At 42.5% G+C, this 19,071-nt stretch overlaps 2 protein-coding genes across 3 annotated transcripts; one reads left to right on the top strand and one right to left on the bottom strand.

Annotated features, from left to right (window-relative positions):
• Positions 1 to 283: 283 nt before the first annotated feature.
• Positions 284 to 1,080, bottom strand: Mrpl57 (mitochondrial ribosomal protein L57). The gene is made up of 2 exons (XM_070003128.1): positions 977 to 1,080; positions 284 to 810 (listed from the first exon to the last, which is right to left on the bottom strand). Exon 2 carries the CDS (start codon positions 799 to 801, stop codon positions 493 to 495), a length of 309 nt encoding a protein of 102 aa, XP_069859229.1. The 5' UTR covers positions 802 to 810; positions 977 to 1,080; the 3' UTR covers positions 284 to 492.
• An 86-nt stretch (positions 1,081 to 1,166) lies between these two features.
• Positions 1,167 to 18,525, top strand: Ska3 (spindle and kinetochore associated complex subunit 3). Of its 2 annotated transcripts, none has more exons than XM_070003126.1 (9): positions 1,167 to 1,362; positions 3,692 to 3,753; positions 3,854 to 4,019; positions 6,418 to 6,814; positions 9,124 to 9,209; positions 11,497 to 11,579; positions 13,976 to 14,192; positions 16,340 to 16,467; positions 17,522 to 18,525. In XM_070003126.1, exons 1-8 carry the CDS (start codon positions 1,260 to 1,262, stop codon positions 16,420 to 16,422), a joined length of 1,197 nt encoding a protein of 398 aa, XP_069859227.1. In that variant the 5' UTR covers positions 1,167 to 1,259; the 3' UTR covers positions 16,423 to 16,467; positions 17,522 to 18,525. The 2 variants fall into 2 exon arrangements, with proteins under 2 accessions (XP_069859227.1, XP_069859226.1); XM_070003125.1 differs by having other exon boundaries at positions 13,976 to 14,179.
• The last annotated feature ends 546 nt before the right edge of the window (positions 18,526 to 19,071 follow it).

The raw sequence follows: 19,071 nt of genomic DNA on the forward strand, positions 1-19,071 counted from the left end.
CTCTGGGCCTGGGCACTGTCCCTCAGCTCTTCAGCTCAAGGCTAGCACTCTACCACTTGAGCCACAGCGCCACTTCCGGCTTTTTTTGTTTTTGCTTATGTGGTGCTGAGGAATCGAACCCAGGGCCTCAGGCATGCAAGGCATGCCTCTACCACTGAGCCACCTTCCCAGCCCCTAGGTTGATAGTCTTAATTGCAACACTTATTCAAAATAACATTTCATATCACATCTCTGGGCCAGATACTTTCCTGCCAGGCCAAGAAAAAGAAAAGCAGCAGCAACAGCAGTGGCATATGTGTTTAAGTATGTGGGTGATCAGAGCCCCACATTTCGACATCATTTTACTGTTATAATGAAGCTGTTGTACAAAGGGGGTCCTGTTTGTTTTCATAAGACTCGGGTCTGGAGGCTCACATGGTGACAGTTTTGCTCTTTCAGTTCCAGAATAAGGTGGCGATCCATCCCCGGTAGGCTCGAAGTGCTGGCTGGGGGTTAGGACCACTTCTTGGTGACGTTGAGATGGCTGAGCTGGTCGGCCGCGTATCTATGCGGGGGAAACTTGGAGGTGGCGGCCGCCTTGATGGCCTCGAAGGCCTGGGCCCTGCGCTCGGCGGCGTGGCCGTACTCCTGCTCCGCCGTCAGGTAGGGCATGCTCAGCCAGTAGTGGTTCTCGCTCTCGATCTCCAAGCGACGGATCATCCTCTGCTTCGCCCCCGAGGACACGAACCGCGGCCGCCGGTGCTTCCCGGTCCACTGCCGGCCCGGAATGCGGCCGCGGCGGAGGAGGGCCGTGAGGAACATGGCGGCGGGCTGAGGAGACACGGAGCTGGAGGCCGCCGGGCCGGACTAGGCCGGGCGAGCCACCGGGGCTCACACACGCCGGGAAGGGACGGCGGCCCACAGACACTGGAGGACTCCCCAACCGGCAGGCAGGGGAAGAGATCTTCCACACCACCGACTAAGCCCAGCCACTCACCCGCAGCTGTCCACGGAACCGACGTTCCTCCCGCCGACGCACTATAGCAAGGTCGGCGGCTCTCAGCAATCTCCGGCTCCTTTACGCGGGATTTCAACCGTCGCGAGAGTTCTGCGCACGCGCACACCCAGGGACGTCGCTGCCCGGACCCGTAGAAGAATTTTGCGCATGCGCGCACTTGGGACGCGCACGCTGCGACCTATTTCAAACCAGTGGCGCGTTCCCTCCGAGCGGTTCTTCGGAGGCTTCCTCACCCAAGTCCCTTCTCCGCGCTCCCTGACCCATGGACCCGATTCGGAGTTTCTGCGGGAAGCTGCGGACGCTGGCTAGCACGCTGGACGATGAGACGGCCCGGCTCCAGCGAGCTCTGGACGGGGAGGAGAACGGTGAGTGGGGGCGGGCCGGGCTCCGGCTCCCCCGCCCCCCCGCCCGCGGTACCGCGGCTCTGCGGCGGCCCGAGCTGAACCGACGAGCCGGACGGCTGACTCGGGTGTAGAGGGGTGAGCAGTGCGTTTGGTGCCGGTCCTGGTGGCCTCGCGTCGGCCTGGGTTCTGTTTCTGAGCTTTAGCCCTCGACCCCTTGAGCCACAGCGCCACCTCTTTGTGGTGGGTTATGGGAGATAAGAGTCTCACGGACTTTGCTGTCCCAACTGGCCTTGAGCCAAGGTCCTCAGATCTCAGCCTCCTAAGTAGCTGGATGACAGGCGTGTGCACCAGCACCCGGCAAGTGTCATGATTTTAATATCCTTAGGTGTTGAATCCTAAAAACCCTAGGTTCCTTTGACTGTAAAAATAACATGTGCTTTGTATGAAACGTTAGCTTTAGACAAATAAAAAAGAAACTAGCTGAACCAGTGGCTCACACCTGTAATCCTAGCTACTCGGGAGGCTGAGATCTGAAGATCATGGTTGGAAGCCAGCCCAGGAAGGAAAGTCAGCAAGACTCTCATCTCCAATTAAACAAAAAGCTGGAAGTGTATCTGTAGCTTAAGTGGTAGAGCCCTAGCAATCAGCAAAAGGCTCAGAGACAGGGACAGGGACAAGCTACAGAAACCAGCACCAAAGAAAAAAAGGAAAAACTAAATAGTTCCTATAAACCATCATCAGAGGACACCACTATTAATGCCTTAGGAAGTTTTTTTTTTTTGTATTGGCTTATGTAGTTAGGCTATTTCTATAAAAAATTTTGGACTAACTTGTTTTTCTCCAGGTGCTGATGATTAAACTGAGGGCCTTTCATTTATTCTACCTTTTTTTCTTTTTGTGTGACCGCCCTGGGGCTTGAACTCGGGGTCTGAGGCACTGTCCCTGAGCTTTTTCTCTATGCTAGCACTTTACCACTTGAGCCACAACTTCACTTCAGGCTTTTTGGTAATTTACAGATGAGCCTAACAGACTTTTCCTGCCAGGGCTGGCTTCCAACTGGAATCTTCAGATCTCAACCTCTTAAATGGCTAGGATTACAGATGTGAGACACCTCCGTTTGGTGTTACTTTGGTTTTCAAATTGGGTATTGCACTGACTAACATCATACTCTTAATTCATCTTTGTTTGCCTCTTGAGTAACCACTACCACCACACTGACCTAGCCTATGAGGTATTTTTTGGTGATTATTTTGGGTGGCGCTGGTGTTTAAACTCAAGTCCTTGAACTTGCCTAGCTGGTGCTCTACCACTTGAGGCAGGCCTCCATTTCATGCTTTTTTGCTGGTTAGTTGGAAATAATAGTCTCTTGGATTTTTCTACTCTGGGCTGGCTCAGAACCATGATTCTCAAATCTCAGCCCCTTGGGAAACATGAATCACTTCAGTAATTTTTTTTTTTTTTTTTTTTTTTTTTTGTCATGGGGCTTGAACTCTGGGCTTGGGCGCTGTGCCTTCAGCTCAAGGCAAGTGCTTTACCGCTTGAGCCACAGCACCACTTATGGTTTTCTAGCGTTTATTGGAGATAAGAGTCTCATGAACTTTCCTGCCCGGGCTGGCTTTGAACCGCGATCCTCAGATCTCAGCCTCCTGAGTAGCTAGGATTACAGGCATGAGCCACCAGCGCCCGGCTAACTTTAGTAAATTTTTAAAGAACAGCCTTATTTTTCTTTTCTTTCTTTTTGTTTTTTAAGCAAGGATTTTTTTTTTTCTTTTTCTTTTCTTTGTTCATCTTGGGGCTTGAACTCTGGGCCTGGCTGCTGTTTCTCAGCTCATCAGCTCAATGTGAGCACTTTACCACTTGAGCCACAGTGCCACTTCCAGCTTTCTGAGTGGTTTATTGGAGATGAGTGTTTCATGGACTTTTCTGTCCCAGCTGGCTTTGAACTATGATCCTCAGACCTCAGCCTTCTGAGTAGCTGGGATTACAGGCGTGAGCCACTGGTGCCCAGCTCTTTTTCTTTTTTGAGCAAGGATTTACTATGAGGATTTTATAATTCCAAGAAACTACAATAAGGGCCTGGGAATGTAGTTTAGTGGTGGAGTGCTTGCCTTGCACACATGAAGCCTTGGGTTCAGTTCTTCAGTGCCACATAAATAGATAAAGCTGGAAGTGGCACTGTGGCTCAAGTGGTAGAGTGCTAGCCTTGAGCAAAAGAAGCTCAGGGACAGTGCCCAGGCCCTGCGTTCAAGCCAAAGGACTGGCAAAAAAAAAAAAAAAAGCTACATTAAATTTTCTATTTTCTTTTATTTATTGGACTTTTTTTTGTTTGTTTTCCACATTCATATTGAAGATTTTGAAGATTATCCAATGAGAATTTTATATGACCTTCATTCAGAAGTCCAGAATCTGAAGGTATCATTACTACAGTATTGGTTTATTATTTTTCTTTGGTGAATTATTTTTTAAGCTTAAACTTGCAAATTATATAATGTATTTTCTCTTCTCGTAAAAGGATGATGTCAATATTCTTCTGAATAAAGCAAAATTGCAAAGTCAAGAAAACATTGGATTCATAAAGGCAGCAAAAGTACTGATGAAAAAAAATTCAACAGATATCATAAAAATAAGAGAGTTTTTTGAGAAGTATGGATATGAGCCGCGTGTCAAAGAAAATTCAGGTTTGACTAATATTTATTTATAGTATTAGGTATACTATTAAGGAAGGCAATATGATTAAGATAGCTTTTATAGGCTTGGCCTGTAGCTTTTGTTCTGGTTCTACTTTTATGCTTGTCATTCAATAATCAGTAAACAATACTCCACAGTGCAGTTTATAGATCACAAATTTGAGGCCATCCTGGGCTGCATAGCAAGATTGTCAAAATACATATACACAAATACATAGTCCTTGTCCTCTCCACAGTGTTAAATGAACATGAACATCCTCTTAAATGAAAGAATTGTTTGAATAATTTCATTTGGAAAGAACAAGGTAAATCTATATGACAGAGTAGGTCAGGTCTAGTCTGCTCTGCCAGTGAACAGTTGAAGAACCTTAAGCATGCTATTTTACTTTTCTGTGTTCAGTTTCCTCTTCTATTGAGTGAGAGATTTTTCACCTAAGTTGATAGTCCTTTTTTAGGTTTTGTTTTGTTTTTGTCAGTCATGGGGATTGAACTCAGGGTCTAGGCACTGTCCCAAGCTCTTCAGCTCAAGCAAGCACTGTACCACTTGAGCCACAGAGCCACTTCCAGTTTTCTGGTGGTTAATTGGAGATAAGAGTCTCACAGACTTTTCCTGCCAGGACTGGCTTTGAACCAAGATCCTTAGATCTCAGCCACCTGAGATTACATGTATGAGCCACCCGTGCCCATCTTAGTTTTAAATTTTAAATTTTTAACAGAAGGTCAATAGTATAGCATAGTGGCTTAGAATTGAGAGCCGAAGGTCCATATTGTGGTACATGCCTATAATCCCAGCTGCTTGGGAGTCTGAAGACAGGATTGTTTCAATTCAAGGTCAACCTTGGCTACCTAGTAAGATCTTATCATAGAAGGAGAAGCTAAATTGCCTCAATTAAGCATCAAATTTTAGTTCAAATTTCTACCACTACTACTTGATGTATTACTTTTGCAAACTGACTAAGGTTGTGTCATAGTTTCTTACCTGTCTGGTGGGAGTATTTATTATAGCTACTAAGTAGGGTTGGATAAGGACTAAATGAGATAAAATTTACATAGAGCAATGCTGGGCATGTTAATTATTAACTTCTTTGTTCTACCAAATCTGGATAATCTCTGGCTTTAATATATGTCTGTGTCTTTATGGAAGCGATCACATAAATGAAACAGTTCAACAAGTCCATATTGAGTATGTGTGTTTCCCCACTGTCTCAGCTAGGCATTTGATAAACAAGCTCCCAAACTCATGGAAGATAAGTCAGTCTATTTTTGTAGACCATTCTTTCTGTTTTAACTTAGGCATCAGTAACTTGAGAATTAAAATAATATGCTTTGCTAAATTTAAAATAGAGTTTATTCTATATTTAATTCTTTTTTGGGGGGAAGGGGTTCTGGTCGTGGGGCCTGAACTCTGGGCCTGGGTGCTGTCCCTCAGCTTTTCAGCTCAAGGCTAGCGCTCTATCACTTGAGCCACAGGCCACTTCCGGCTTTTTTCTTTTTGCTTGTGTGGTGCTGAGGAATCGAACCCAGGGCCTCATGCATGCAAGGCAAGTGCTCTACCACTGAGCCACCTTCCCAGTCCCTCTACATTTAATTCTATACCATTTAATAATAGAATAATTTCAGGAAAAAAATTTTTGTTGTTGCCGTTGTAGGGCTTGAACCCAGGGCCTAGGTATTGTCCCTGAGCCTTTTTGTGCTCAAGACTAGCACTCTACCAATTAAGCCACAGCTTGACTTCCCAATTTTTGACTGGTTAATTGGAGATAAGAGTCTCACAGGGATTTTTCTACCAGGCTGCATTCAAACTGGGCTCTTCAGCTCTCAACCTCCTGAGTACCTAGAATTACAGCTGTAAGTCACTGGCATCTGTCTTCAGAAAATACTTTTAAAAGACTGTTGATAGGGGCTGGGAATGTGGTCTACCTGTAGAATACTTGCCTAGCATGCATGAAGTCCTGGGTTTGATTCTTCAGTATCACATGACCAGGAAAAGCCAGAAAGTGGTACTATGGCTCAAGTGGTAGAGTACTAGTCTTGAGCAAAAGAAGCTTGCAGACAGTACCCACGCACCTCAGTTCAGGCCCCAAGACTGGCACTGAAAACAAAACAAACAAAAGAACCTGATGATTATATTGAAGAAGTAAGGAATTTTATCTGTAGGTATTGATTTTCTAAAGCGCTATTTTCTCTCCTGTAGCATCAAAATGGAGTATGACTAGACAAGAAGTACATGTCAGAAATTTGTTGAAGAAACACTTGGACATTTTTAGAAAATCAACACTTAGGCTGATTTGGGAAAGTTTCCAAACAAATAAATTTGTGGGTTTTTTTATAAGCATGACATTTTGCCTGTTTATGTTTGACCAAAATGTTCCTCTTTGATCTCATATAGTATGTGAGAAAGAAGTCACTGACCCTTCCCTGGAGCTGGCTGAAACCAAGCATCTTCCAACACCTGATAGGAAGGCAGAGCTCTCTGATCCTTTGGTTTCTGAGAAGCATCTTCGTAGTCCACAGCTTTCTGATTTTGGACTTGAGCGGTACATGATACCCCAAGTTCTACTAAAGCCTCAGCAAGCAGTGGACAACCATAAAGAAGAGCACACCATTGACACTCCACCAACTACACACCCTCTAGTTAAAGTGCCTACAACCCCCAAATGCACTCTCAATATGGACAACTTTGAGTGTGTAACTCCTAAATTGGAACACTTTGGTATCTCTGAAGACTCTATGTGTTTAAATGAAGATTACACAATGGGCCTTAAAAAAATGATGAATACTAAAAGGTAAGGAACTTTCTTATAATGTATAACTTTATCTATCTTGCTGAAACTTTTGCATTTATTGATATTGTCCCCCATAGGAGAAATACAATGAGCCAGGCCCCAGTGGTTCACCTGTAATCCTAGCTACTCAGGAGACTGAGATCTGAGGATCACAGTCAGAGCCAGCCCCAGCAGAAAAGTCCCCGTCAGACTTTAATCTCCAATTAACCACTCAAACCCTCAAATTGGAAGTGACTCTATGGCTCAATTGGTAGAGTGCTAACCTTAAACCTTAAGCACAAAGAGGCTCAGGGACAGCACCCAGGCCATTAGTTCAAGCCCTACAACTGACAAAAATAGAAATAAAATGTTTTAGACATTGTTTTTTTTTTTTGGTCAGTCCTGGGGCCTGCACGTTGGGCCTGGGCGCTGTCCCTTAAGCTCTTCAGCTTAAGGCTAGCACTCTACCAGTTGAGCCACAGCACCACTTCTGGGTTTTTCTTCTTATGTGGTGCTGAGGAATCAAACCTAGGGCCTCATGCATGCAAGGCAAGCACTCTACCACTGAGCTACCTTCCCAGCCCTAGACATTATTCTTCCCTTTACAAAGTTCTCAGATATTTTATTTAATTTTTTTTTTTAATGTATTGTACCCATCTTGGAGCTTAATGCAGGGCCTGGGCACTGTCACTGAGCTTTTTTGCATAAGACTAGCACTACCACTTAAGCCACAGCTCCATGTCTGACTTTTTGGTGGTTAATTGGAGATAGGAGTCTAATGGACTTTTCCTGCCTAGGCTGGCTTCAAACTGGGACCTTCAGATCGCAGTCTCTTAAATAGCTAAGATTCCAGGTATGAGCCATCAGTGCCTAGCTTATTTTTTTGTTTTTGGGGTCCAACACTAGGATTTGAACTCGGGGCTTTGTGTTTGCTAGCAGATGCTTTGTAAGTTTGTCATACCTCTAAACACTCAGATTGTAAATATCAGGAATCAAATTCATCAATAAAGTGTGCTATTAGTAGGCACTGAGATTTGAGGATCCCTTGGTTGAAAGTCAGACTCTTAGTTCCAATTAATGAGCAAAGAGCCAGGGGAGCTGTGGCTCAAAAGGTAGAGAATCAGCCTTGAGCAAAAAAATCTAAGCGAGGACACAAGGCTCTGAGTTCAAGCTCCAGGACCAGCATACACAGGCACAAAAGTGTGAGCTATTGATTTTCTCAGGTGATAAGCTATAGAAGGAGTGTTAAAAGCCTGAAAATTTTGTAAGGATGGAAGGAGAAGATAAATACATGGTGTGAAACTAGTAAGAATATATGGCTGCTTTGGTATGGATACTTGGAAAGACGAGATCAAAGCTAAGCCTCAGATTTCTGTTTTATTGCCCAGGATAAAGCCACAGAAAACTGGTAAGAATTCCTACAGCTTATTGGCTGCTACTGTCTCATGCCTGTAATCCTAGCTACTCAGGCTGAGGGTTGTGGTTAAAAGCCAGCCCTGGCAAGAAAGTCTATAAGACTTATCTTCAGTTAACCAGCAGAAAACCAGAAGTGGAGCTGTGAAAGTGGTAGAGCACTAGCCTTGAGCAAAAAATGCTGAAGAAGGGATGGGAAGGTGGCTCAGTGGTAGAGCACTTGCCTTGCATGCATGAGGCCCTGGGTTCGATTCCTCAGTACCACATAAGCAAAAAGAAAAAAGCCAGAAGTGGCACTGTGGCTCAAGTGGTAGAGTGCTAGCCTTGAGCTGAAGAGCTGAGGGACAGCACCCAGGCCCAGTGTTCAGGCCCGACGACCAGACCCTCCCCACCCCCCATCCCAAAAATGCTGAAGGATAGCACCCACACCCTGAGTTCAAGCCCCATGACCAACCAAAAAACCCAAGCAGACCACAAAATGATTAGCCTTCTTTGAGCCATAGGTAAATAGGTAAAGAAGGAACCATGATTTTTTTTTTTTTTAATTATTGGTTGTGGGGCTTGAACTCAGGGCCTAAGGTGCTATCCCTGAGCCTCTTTGTGCTCAAGTATACTGCTTTACCACTTGAGCCACAGTGCCACTTCCAGTTTTTGAGTAGTTAACTGGAGATACAAGTTTCACAGGGACTTTTCAGCCCAGGCTGGCCTTGAACCATAATCCTTAGATCTCAGCCTCCTGAGTAGCTAGGATTAAAAGCTTGAGCCACCAGCGCCTAGCATAATGATTGATTTTTAAAAAGATTTTCTCATGGACCTTTTATTCCATAAAACAGAATTTAACTACAGTGAGATTAAATTTTTTTTTCCTAAAGGTTAAATGGTAAGTAACTCTTTTATATCTTCTTGAATTTTACCAGTGAGGAGGCCACAAGAGCAGAACCTGTGACTGATGACAACTTTCTGGCCACCAGGGGTTCCATAATCCAGCAGCTGGAAAAAAGTGGTAAGTTTAAAACTCAGCTTCTAGGGGCTGGGAAGGTGGCTCAGTGGGAGAGTGCTTGCCTTGCATGTATGAGGCCCTGGATTCAATTCCTCAGCACCACATAAGCAGAAAAAGCTGGAAGTGGCACTGTGGCTCAAGTAGTAGAGCGCTAGCCTTGAGCTGAAGAGCTGAGGGACAGCACCCAGGCCCAGAGTTCAGGCCCCACAACCAACCAAAACAAAACAAAAACAAAAACACATCTTCTAAGCGGTACTCTGCCCAGACTATCTTTGTACAGAAATGGCTTCATTGCCATTTTATGAAGTTTTATGAATTTATGAATTGCGTTTTATGAAGTACTAGTCAAATTCAGTATGTCAGCTTTTTTCTAATATTTTAAAACATACAAATTCCACTGTAGAGAAAATGAACTATGCAACTATGGACAGGACAGGAGAGGAAAATGGGGAGAAGCAAAGGAAGGGATGACATTGTCTAAATATACACATTACCTGAAGCATGAAATTGTAACCCCTCTGAACACACCTTAATAATAACAATAAAATTATGTTAAAAAATAAAACCTGAAAAATGTAACCTGAAGAGGTAGAGGAAGGAGAATTGTGAGATTGAGGCTAATCTGAGCTTCATAGCAAGTTCAGAGCCAGCTTGGGTTATGTAGTAAGACAATAAAAACAAAAAAAAGTAAACATTTTTTTAAATGTACCACCATAGTGCTTTTTGTTCATTTACTTTAAATCTGCTGCTTCAAATTGTATGTTGTCTTTCTTGAGCCACATCTAGAATACACTAGCTAAGCATTTCAAATTTGGGAGTTTTTGTTTTTAGTTCAATAACTATTTTCAATATTTCAGGCACTGTTTGTATATTTGTCCCAGGAAACATGGGATATAAAATTTAAAAATTCTACAGTTGTTAAAATTCTAGTAACTAATTTTTCAAATTCACTAATCTGTACCAAACTTAATGGCAAATGTTTAAAAATGACTGGTCTTTGCCAGACCTATCCATAGTTTTGGACATATTTTCAGAATATTTTTCTTTGGGTTGCTTCAGCACAAAGCAGTATTTCTTCAGCCATTAATGTTTGTTGCTGTTCATGTCCTTGCAGCCTTTATCTTTTTTTGTGTGTGTGTGTGCTGGTCTTTAGGATCTGGATGCTGTCCTTAAGCTTTTTTGTTTAAGGCTAGCATTCTACCACTTGAGCCACAGCTCTTTTTGGTGAATAATTGGAGATAAGAGTCTTACACAGTTTTGTAATTTTTTTTTTTTTGGTCAGTCGTAGGGCCTGAACTCGGCCTGGGCACTATCCCTCAGCTCTTCAGCTCAAGGCTAGTGCTCTACCACTTGAGCCACAGTGCCACTTCTACCTTTTTCTGCTTATGTGGTGCTGAGGAATTGAACCCAGGGCCTCATGCATACAAGACAAGCACTGAGCCACCTTCCCAGCATCTTACACATTTTTCTGTCCCAGCTGGCTTTGAACCATGATCCTCAGATCTCAGACTCCTGAATAGCTATCACTGCAGGTATGAGCCACTGGCATCTGGCAGCCTTTACATAAAGTTTGTCTGTATGTAGGGATATGTGTATATAAAACCTGGGCTTGAACTCAGAGCCTGAACGTTTCTCCTCAGCTCTTTTGGCAAGGATTACACTAACACTTGAGCCACAGCACCACTTCTAACTTTATGCTGGTTAATTGGAGATAAGAGTTACATAGACAGGGGCTGGGAAGGTAGCTCAGTGATAGGGTGCTTGCCTTGCATGCATGAGGCCCTGGGTTCTATTCCTCAATACCACATAAGCAGATTGTGCTACTGTGATAAATTTCTTTTCCATTATGAGCTTTTTGCTCTTAACATCCAATTAACCAGATACTAGATGTAAAATTTATATTCATTGTATATGAATCCATACTACATGAATTATGTTTTATTTTGTACTGTTCTTAACAACATTGCAACCTTGCCAATCTTCTATTGATACTAATGAAAAGTATGTATGTGAATAAAGTACCAAAGTATATGGACTGTACTTAAACTTTATTTCCAGAGCTGGGAAGGTGGCTCAGTGGTAGAGTGCTTGCCTTGCATGCATGAGGCCCTGGATTCAATTCCTCGGCACCACATAAGCAGAAAAGGCTGGAAGTGGCACTGTGGCTCAAGTAGTAGAGCGCTAGCCTTGAGCTGAAGAGCTCCCAGAGTTCAGGCCCCACAGCCAAAAAAAAAACTAACAAAAAACAAAAAAACCCACTTTATTTCCATATCTATTGTACACCTTCCAGATGCTGAATATATGAATTCCCCCTTGGTGCCTACATTCTGCACTCCTGGTTTGAAAATTCCTTCTACCAAGAACACAGCTTTGGTAAAGTTTTATATAATAGAAAACTGGATTCTTTGTCCTTATGATTTAAGTTTCGCTACTACTTACAAATTCAAACTGTCTAAAAACTTAGACATCCCCTGTTCATCACCTTTACAATAAATTTTTTAAAGCTTGGACAAATGCAGCTTTTTATAGTATATTTCTAGGATTTTAGCAACCTAGATCAAGATTTTTAAAACTTTTTTTTCCCCTTTATGAAAATCTGTTGAAGGAAAATTGAAACATAGATTTATAATGAATCACAGGGAGAAACAGAAATAGGAAAATGTGCGGAAAAAAATGACACAAGACATTAATCTGGGGTGGTTGCTTGTCATATTTGGAATAACAGAGGAGAATATACAAAAAAGAATGAATAGAAACTCCACAAAGTGGTTGTCACTGGGTGACAGACTAATGGCTAACTTTATACATTTTTTTTTTTTTTTTTTTTTTGCCAGTTCTGGGGCTTGAACTTGGGGCCTGGGCACTGTCCCTGAGCTGCTGCTTTTTTTTTTTTTTTTTTTTAACACAGAATAAAACCTTTATTTCCATTTCCTGGAGTTCATTTTGATAAATATTATTTTATATGATCAGATGCACATAGGTATTGTGTTTCTGTGTTCCTTTACTAAGAGTGTCCGCATTTGGTGTCACTGTGTGTTAATGCCTAGGGTCCTGTACAATTTATCATGTCCTAGTATATTTTAGATCTAGCTCCTGAGCTTCTTTTGCTCAAGGCTAGCACTCTTAACACTTGAGTCACAAGGCCACTTCTGGCTTTTGTTTTTGTTGTACTAAGGAATTGAACCCATGGCTTCATGCATGCTAGGCAAGTGCTCTACCAATAAGCCACATTCCCAGCTGTATTTTTTTCTTAATATATATATTATATATAACATATAATACTATATATTATTTATATTTTTTTTTATTTTCCAATCATGCAGCTTAAACTCTGGGCCTGGGTACTATCCCTGAGCTCTTCAGCTCAAGGTGGGCGTTCTACCACTTGAGCCACAATGCCACTTACAGTTTTCTGGTGGTTACTTGTAGATAAGAATCTCACAACTTTCCTGACTTTCCTGCCCCAGCTGGCTTTGACCTGTGATCCCCAGATCTCAGCCTCCTGAGTAGATAGGGTTACAGGTGTAAGCCACTGGTGCCTGGCCTTATTTAACATTAAAACTGAATCACGCTAACTGTGGGTGGCTCACACCTGTAATCCTAGCTGCCCAGGAGGCTGACATCTGAGGATTGTGGTTCTAAACTAGCCTAGGTAGGAAAGTCTGTGAGACTCTTATCTCCAATTAACCACCAAAAAACTGGAAGTGGCACTGAGGCTCAAGTGGTAGAGCGCTGAAGAGCTGAGGGACAGGGCCCTGGCCCAGAGTTCAAGCCCCATGACCGACAAAAAAAAAAAAAGAACCACTCTGCCAGGCATCAGTGGCTCAGACCTATTATCCTAGCTACTCAAGGGACTGATATCTGAAGATTGTCTCAAAGCCATCTCCCATGAGAAAGTCCATGAGACTCTTATCTCTAATAAGCCAGAAATGGGGCTGTGGCTCTCAGGTAGTAGAGTGCTAGCTTAGAGCTATGAAAATCAGGAACAGTGCCTAGGCTCTGAGTTCAAGCCCAGAACTAGCACCAAAAAAACCCCAAACTGAACCACTCCTTAGAGGAAGGATGAACACTTCTGACAATCTTGTTGACAAACAATAGAATTGTTTGTCATGGAAATGTTCTGTACTCTGCAATGTCGAGATTAAAATGAGGCTAATGCAGCCTAGGAGTTAATTTGTAATTTAAATTTAAATTTGAACTGTCCTGTGTAGAGTTGGATGGTGTGGACAAAACCATGCCTTGTTATCAATTGCAACCTCAGGTTATCCACTTTCTGGTATTTGCCATTTACAATTAGTTTACAACAGACATTTCTCCTTATGTGTATCTCTTTATTATAACTCTGACCTTAGGAGACTGAATGACTTCCCTAACTCCAGTTTAGTACAAATTACATGCTAAGCTTTTCTCAGATCTGCTTTCTTCCTCTTAGGAGTGAGCTGCCTGCTGCAGTCCTGTGCAGACACTTCAGCTTGTCCATACTCCCATCTGCCCCAGTTAGTGTACTACATCAGTGGGTGGAATAGTCCCTCTAAGCTGGAATGCAGTCAGCATTCCATTTCCTCACCTTTTATTACAAATGAAGGTGGTACTTTGTCTCCCATACATACTATTTCTTTATTTTTCTTGATGTTGTTTAACACTTGGTCAGGGAAAAAAGGAGTGATCTGGGATGGATACTTAGACCCCAGGAGAACTGACAGTTGACCGACATTTTCTATGTATGACATTATTGACTCATAATTCAATCATTTGTTTTTATTGTATAGGTATCTACAAATTCTCCATTATCAAAAGCAAATAGTTTGTTGAATGATTCGGAAGTTAAAGATTGTGCCTCACTCGTTTTAAGTTCTGATGAATGCTTTGAGAACTTTGCAGATCCCGCCTCTCCAAAAATCACATCTTATGAAAATCTGCTGAGAACCCCTACACCTCCAGAAATAACAGCAATTCCAGAAGATATTCTCCAGGTTATTTTCCCAGGCAATTTTTTTCTTTGTGATATTCTTTTCAAAATCAGTATATTGAAAGACCTTAAGCTAGCCAGGCCCAAGTGGCTCACACCTGTAATCCTAGCTGATCAGGAGGCTGAGATCTGAGGACCATGGTTCAAAGCCAAAGCAAGCCCAGGCAGGAAAGTCTTTAGAGTCTTATCTCCAATAAACCACTCAGAAAACCAGAAGTGGTGCTGTGGTCAAGCACCACAACCGACAAAAAAACAACAACAAAAAAAAACCTTCCTTAAGCTGCCTATGTATAGTCTTATATACAGTGGCTAGTTTGAGTATTGAGGAAAATCTTAAGTTATTGAGGAAAATCTTAAGTTTTAGGATATGAAGTCCTTCTAAATCTATCTGGGAAAGCCTATCCTGAGCACTAGCTAGTATCACCTCAGATTTTTAGCAATATTACCTTCGTAATTACCTGTTACCCTTAATTTGTTTTTCTCTTTAATGTTGTGTTCTGGAATTATTCCTATGGTATTTCCAGTAGTTGCTCAGCTGCAGTTCCATGCTGGCCATTGGTCCACTGGAAGTGATACTGGCCAAATGAACTGACACTTCAATTACCCTGCAGCTCTGCAGGCCAGGGTGTCACCAGAAACGTTTAGCAGTGTTTCTTGAACTTGAGCCTTTGGGGACTTCATTTTTAAAACAATGACATTGATATAGGAATGTCTGATTCTATACTATAGCATCCCTTATGGCTATTCTACTACTAACTACTAAATAACCAGTCTGATTCTTTGATGCTGTGTAATGAAAGTCACAGTGTTTGGCAATTGCTTTAGCACATGGAATATTTAGTCTATTTTTTTAAGCCTACATTCATAGCACATGTGGTTTTGTGGTAATTCCATAGATCGGTGCATTGAGCACATTTATCCTATTTAGTATATTCCTGTAAAACCTCTCAGACACATGGAATTCTTTTTTCTTTTTTTTTTTTTTTGTGGTCAATCATGGGGCCTGAACTCTGGGCCTGGGCATTGTCCCTCAGCTATTCAGCTCAGGGCTAGTGCTCTACCACTTGAGCCACAGCACCACTTCTACCTTTTTCTGCTTTTGTGGTGCTGAGGAATCGAGTCCAGGGCCTCATGTAGGCAAGGCAAGCACTCTACCACTGAGCTACCTTCCCAGCCCAAGGCACATGGAATTCTTAATAACCATTCTAGAAATGTCCCTGGATTATGGAGAGCTATGAGAAAGATAAACTACTTGGGGAAAATGCTCAAATGCCAGTGGAACTGAATCATCCTAAAATATGAACAAAGTCTGAATTTTTTGTCTTGTGTGTCTGAGAGATTTATAAAGTGAGTGAGACAATATGAACATGTTCTGTTTTCATGGGAGTTTAGAGAGCTCCATTTCTCACCGCTCATTCCTTTTTCTCCTTTCCACCGAAGGAAACTGTGCTTTTCTTCCTTGTGCTGGGGGTGGGGAACTCAGGGCCTTAGGCATGCCAGGTGAGCACTTTACCACTGAGAGACATCCCCCAGCCTCTAGACCATTTTGTGCATTAACAACACATTGCTGGTATCTCAGATTGTTATAACCAGTCTCATAACTGGTGATTTTTCTTTTGAGCATTTCTTATTTTCCCTGGTATATTTTCTTTTCTTTTTTTTTTTTTTTTTGGTCCATTATGGGGCTTTGAACTCTGGGCCTGAGTGCTGTCCCTGCACGCTCTTCAGCTCAAGGCAAGCACTCTACCGCTTGAGCCATAATGCCACTTCTGGTTTTCCAGTGGTTTATTGGAGGTAAGAGTCTCACGGACTTGAACCTCCATCCTCAGATCTCAGCCTCCTGAGTAGCTAGGATTACAGGCATGAGAAACGGGCACTCTGCCCCCTGGGTATAAAGGCTTAATTTTGCGCTCAGGAGTATATCACTATTTGTTTCCATTAACCTCAGTGTATCTATGAAGGCTTCAGAAAGCAAAACTTTCCATCCAAATCGAATTTCTATTATCTCCACCTCTTTATTGCTGTTGAATATCTATTGAACTGCTAAGACAATTCTCAGTGTTTTAAGTCTTTATGTTTAAATTTTTCATGGCTTGAGTGTTTAGAACTTCTTCCAGATTATGTCATTTACACGATTGGTAAAAAGTAATTTGCTTTGTTTTAGATTTTATCAAAATACAACTCAAACCTCACTACTCCAGTAGCAGTGAAAGCAGTGCCTCCCAGGAAAGGGCTCCTCAGATATGAAGGACAGAGCATCAGAGATGTTGGCAACAAGGAAAACTGGTAAAAGTGAGTGGAGTGCCATGATAAGCAAAGCTCGAGTGCTATTTGTGGATTTTGGACATTAGGTGAAAAGTCCATCTCTACCTTTCATATAGAATTTGGGATTGCTGGAGCCCAAATTTCCATATTATCTAGTTTAATTGTGTAAATGAGTCTAACCCTATTTCTTTCCTTTTTTGTTTTTGTTTTTGTTTTTCAGGGTGTGTGTGTGCCTTTGTGTGTGAATGTGCACACCTGTATGCATAGAAAAAAGAAAAAGGTCGGGCACCAATGGCTCATGCCTGTAATCCTATCTACTCAGGAGGCTGAGATTTTGAGGATCATGGTTCAAAGCCAGCCCTGGCAGGAAAATCCATGACATTCTTATCTCCAATTAGACACAAAGAAAAACTAGAAGTAGAGGTGTGGCTCAAGTGGCAAGGCCAAGCACGCGCGTACACACACACACGCGCGTACACACACACACGCGCGTACACACACACACACACACACACACACACACACACACACACGCGAAACCACATTACTTAAATACCATTGAATACACCCTTGTACTCAGTGCCTATGCCTGTCCGTTAGCTTTTTCACTCAAGATTGGTGCTCTACCACTTGAGCCCCACCTCTATGTTTTTTTTCTGGTTAATTGGGCATAGAGTTTCAGATGTGTCTTCCCAGGCTAGCTTTGAACCTCAGTCCTCCTCAAATTGAATGTCGGGAATGGCTAGGATTACAGATGGAAGCATCCAGTGCCTGGCTAATCCTAGTGGTTTTGTTTTGTTTTGCCAGTTGTGGGGGCTGAACTCTGGGTCTGGGCACTGTCCCTCAGCTCTTCAGCTCAAGGCTAGTGCCCTACTACTTGACCACAGCACTACTTCTGGCTTTTTTCTGCTTATGTGATGCTGAGGAATAGAACCCAGGGCCTCATGCATGCAAGGCAAGCACTCTACCACTGCGCCAACTTCCCAGCCCCTAGTTTTGTTTTTTATAGGTATAAATATTAGAGTTATCATCTGTTCTGTTAATGGCCTTTAATTACCATCTTATTTGTGTCTGTTTGCAGGAATTCCATTTGGGACCATCCATTGTAGAGCAGACTAAGGTAGAAGCAGAACTGAACTTAACACATTCTCCGCCCTCTTGGACAGTGATGGTTAAACATGGTTTTTGTGGAGTTTTGATTTGTTTTCAGCTGTCTTGCTGACATTGTTCAGTCATGTAATTTTTAAAGATGGTGTTACATTAGCCTACTTAATCTAATAGAATGACTTAAGAAATGTCAGGAATTGGACAGTTTATAGGATGTAAATGCTACTGCTTATTAGCTACTCTGATCAGACACCTGATCTTGTGACTGTGTGGTTGCTGCTATCTGCCAGCTTTGCCCATCTGTTACATGAAACTCCCCTACTTGGGAGTTTGGAAACATAGTGAGTTCCAGGCCAAAGAACCCATTTCAGAAACAAAATGCAAAAATAGCCAAAAGGGATGGGGTATAGCTCAAGGGTAGAATCATTGTCTAGCATGAGTGATGCTCTGGCTTCAGTCCCCAGTTCCACAAAACAAAAATACTGAATTGCTATTCACAAACTAGATAAAGTAAGCTTTAAAGTAACATAGGAAAGTGGAGAGGGCGCTTTCTGGCATAGGTTAACTACCACACTGTGCAGTAGAGGTGGCAGGATGTGGCAGCTGGAAAGAGGAAGGAATGCACTGCTGTAGGTCTTCTTTCCTCCCAGCCTTGCACTGTGGTGGACATTCTCACACATCACATGACTGCTGCCTTCTAGCTTTGCTTTCCAGCTTCGCCACACAGCAGATCCTACTCTCCTCTGGAAGGTTCTAACACTGGGCTAGGGGTCCTTCTGTACATCATCTGGGTTTCTAGAACTGCCTGTCCATCAAGCCTGAGATCCTTCTGATTTAAGAGCTGGAAAGTCATTATCTAACAACTTCATTATAGCTTTTCAAAGTTTGATGTAGATTATTCTTTAATTGTGCTTTGAAAATCAAATTGAAGAAGTGTAATTTCTTTATATAATGAACAATAAATCTTTTTCAAGGTCTAGTTTATATAAAGTCTTGTCCATTTGTGTGTCTGTCTGTCTCCCTGTCTCCCAGGGTTTGATCGTGGGGCCTGGGTGCTGGCCCTGATCTCTTGCTCAAGGTTATCATTCTACCACTTGAGCCACAGCTCTACTTCAAACTTTTTAGTGGTTAATTGGAGGTAAGTCTCATGGACTTTCCTGCCGAGATTGGTTAAACCATGATCCTCTGATTTCAACCTCCTGAGTGGCTAGGATTTCAGGTGTGAGCCACTCATACCAGGTTGGTTCACCTTTATCTTTGACTACTTGCCATGTGTTCCAAAATCGAAACATTAAAGGATGTGAGAAGGTACATCTAGCAAGATATTGGGATGGATGAGGCTAGGTAGGAAGGAAATGTTTCAGGCAGAGTAATCATTATCAATTTCCTTAAATTATTGAAAATTCAAATTAAAAGGGACAGTATTGACTGATAGGTTTGGCAAAAAAGTTGGCAGTAGTAACACTGATGAATTTGAGTGGCTTTCTGGAGATTGACGTGCGGAATAGATTGGAAAGAGAGCTG

The sequence above is a fragment of the Dipodomys merriami genome, unplaced genomic scaffold (genome assembly GCF_024711535.1).
Source record: "Dipodomys merriami isolate MVZ:Mamm:240054 unplaced genomic scaffold, mDipMer1.0.p SCAF_6, whole genome shotgun sequence".
In the NCBI taxonomy this organism is placed as follows: domain Eukaryota; kingdom Metazoa; phylum Chordata; class Mammalia; order Rodentia; family Heteromyidae; genus Dipodomys; species Dipodomys merriami.

Coding starts and splice junctions, on each gene's coding strand:
- Mrpl57 (XM_070003128.1), bottom strand. CDS start 801: ATGTTCCTCACGGCCCTCCTCCGCCGCGGCCGCATTCCGGGCCGGCAG.
- Ska3 (XM_070003125.1), top strand. CDS start 1,260: ATGGACCCGATTCGGAGTTTCTGCGGGAAGCTGCGGACGCTGGCTAGC. Junction 3,754..3,853: donor CAGAAGTCCAGAATCTGAAG/GTATCATTACTA, acceptor TTCTCGTAAAAG/GATGATGTCAATATTCTTCT. Junction 4,020..6,417: donor GCGTGTCAAAGAAAATTCAG/GTTTGACTAATA, acceptor GATCTCATATAG/TATGTGAGAAAGAAGTCACT.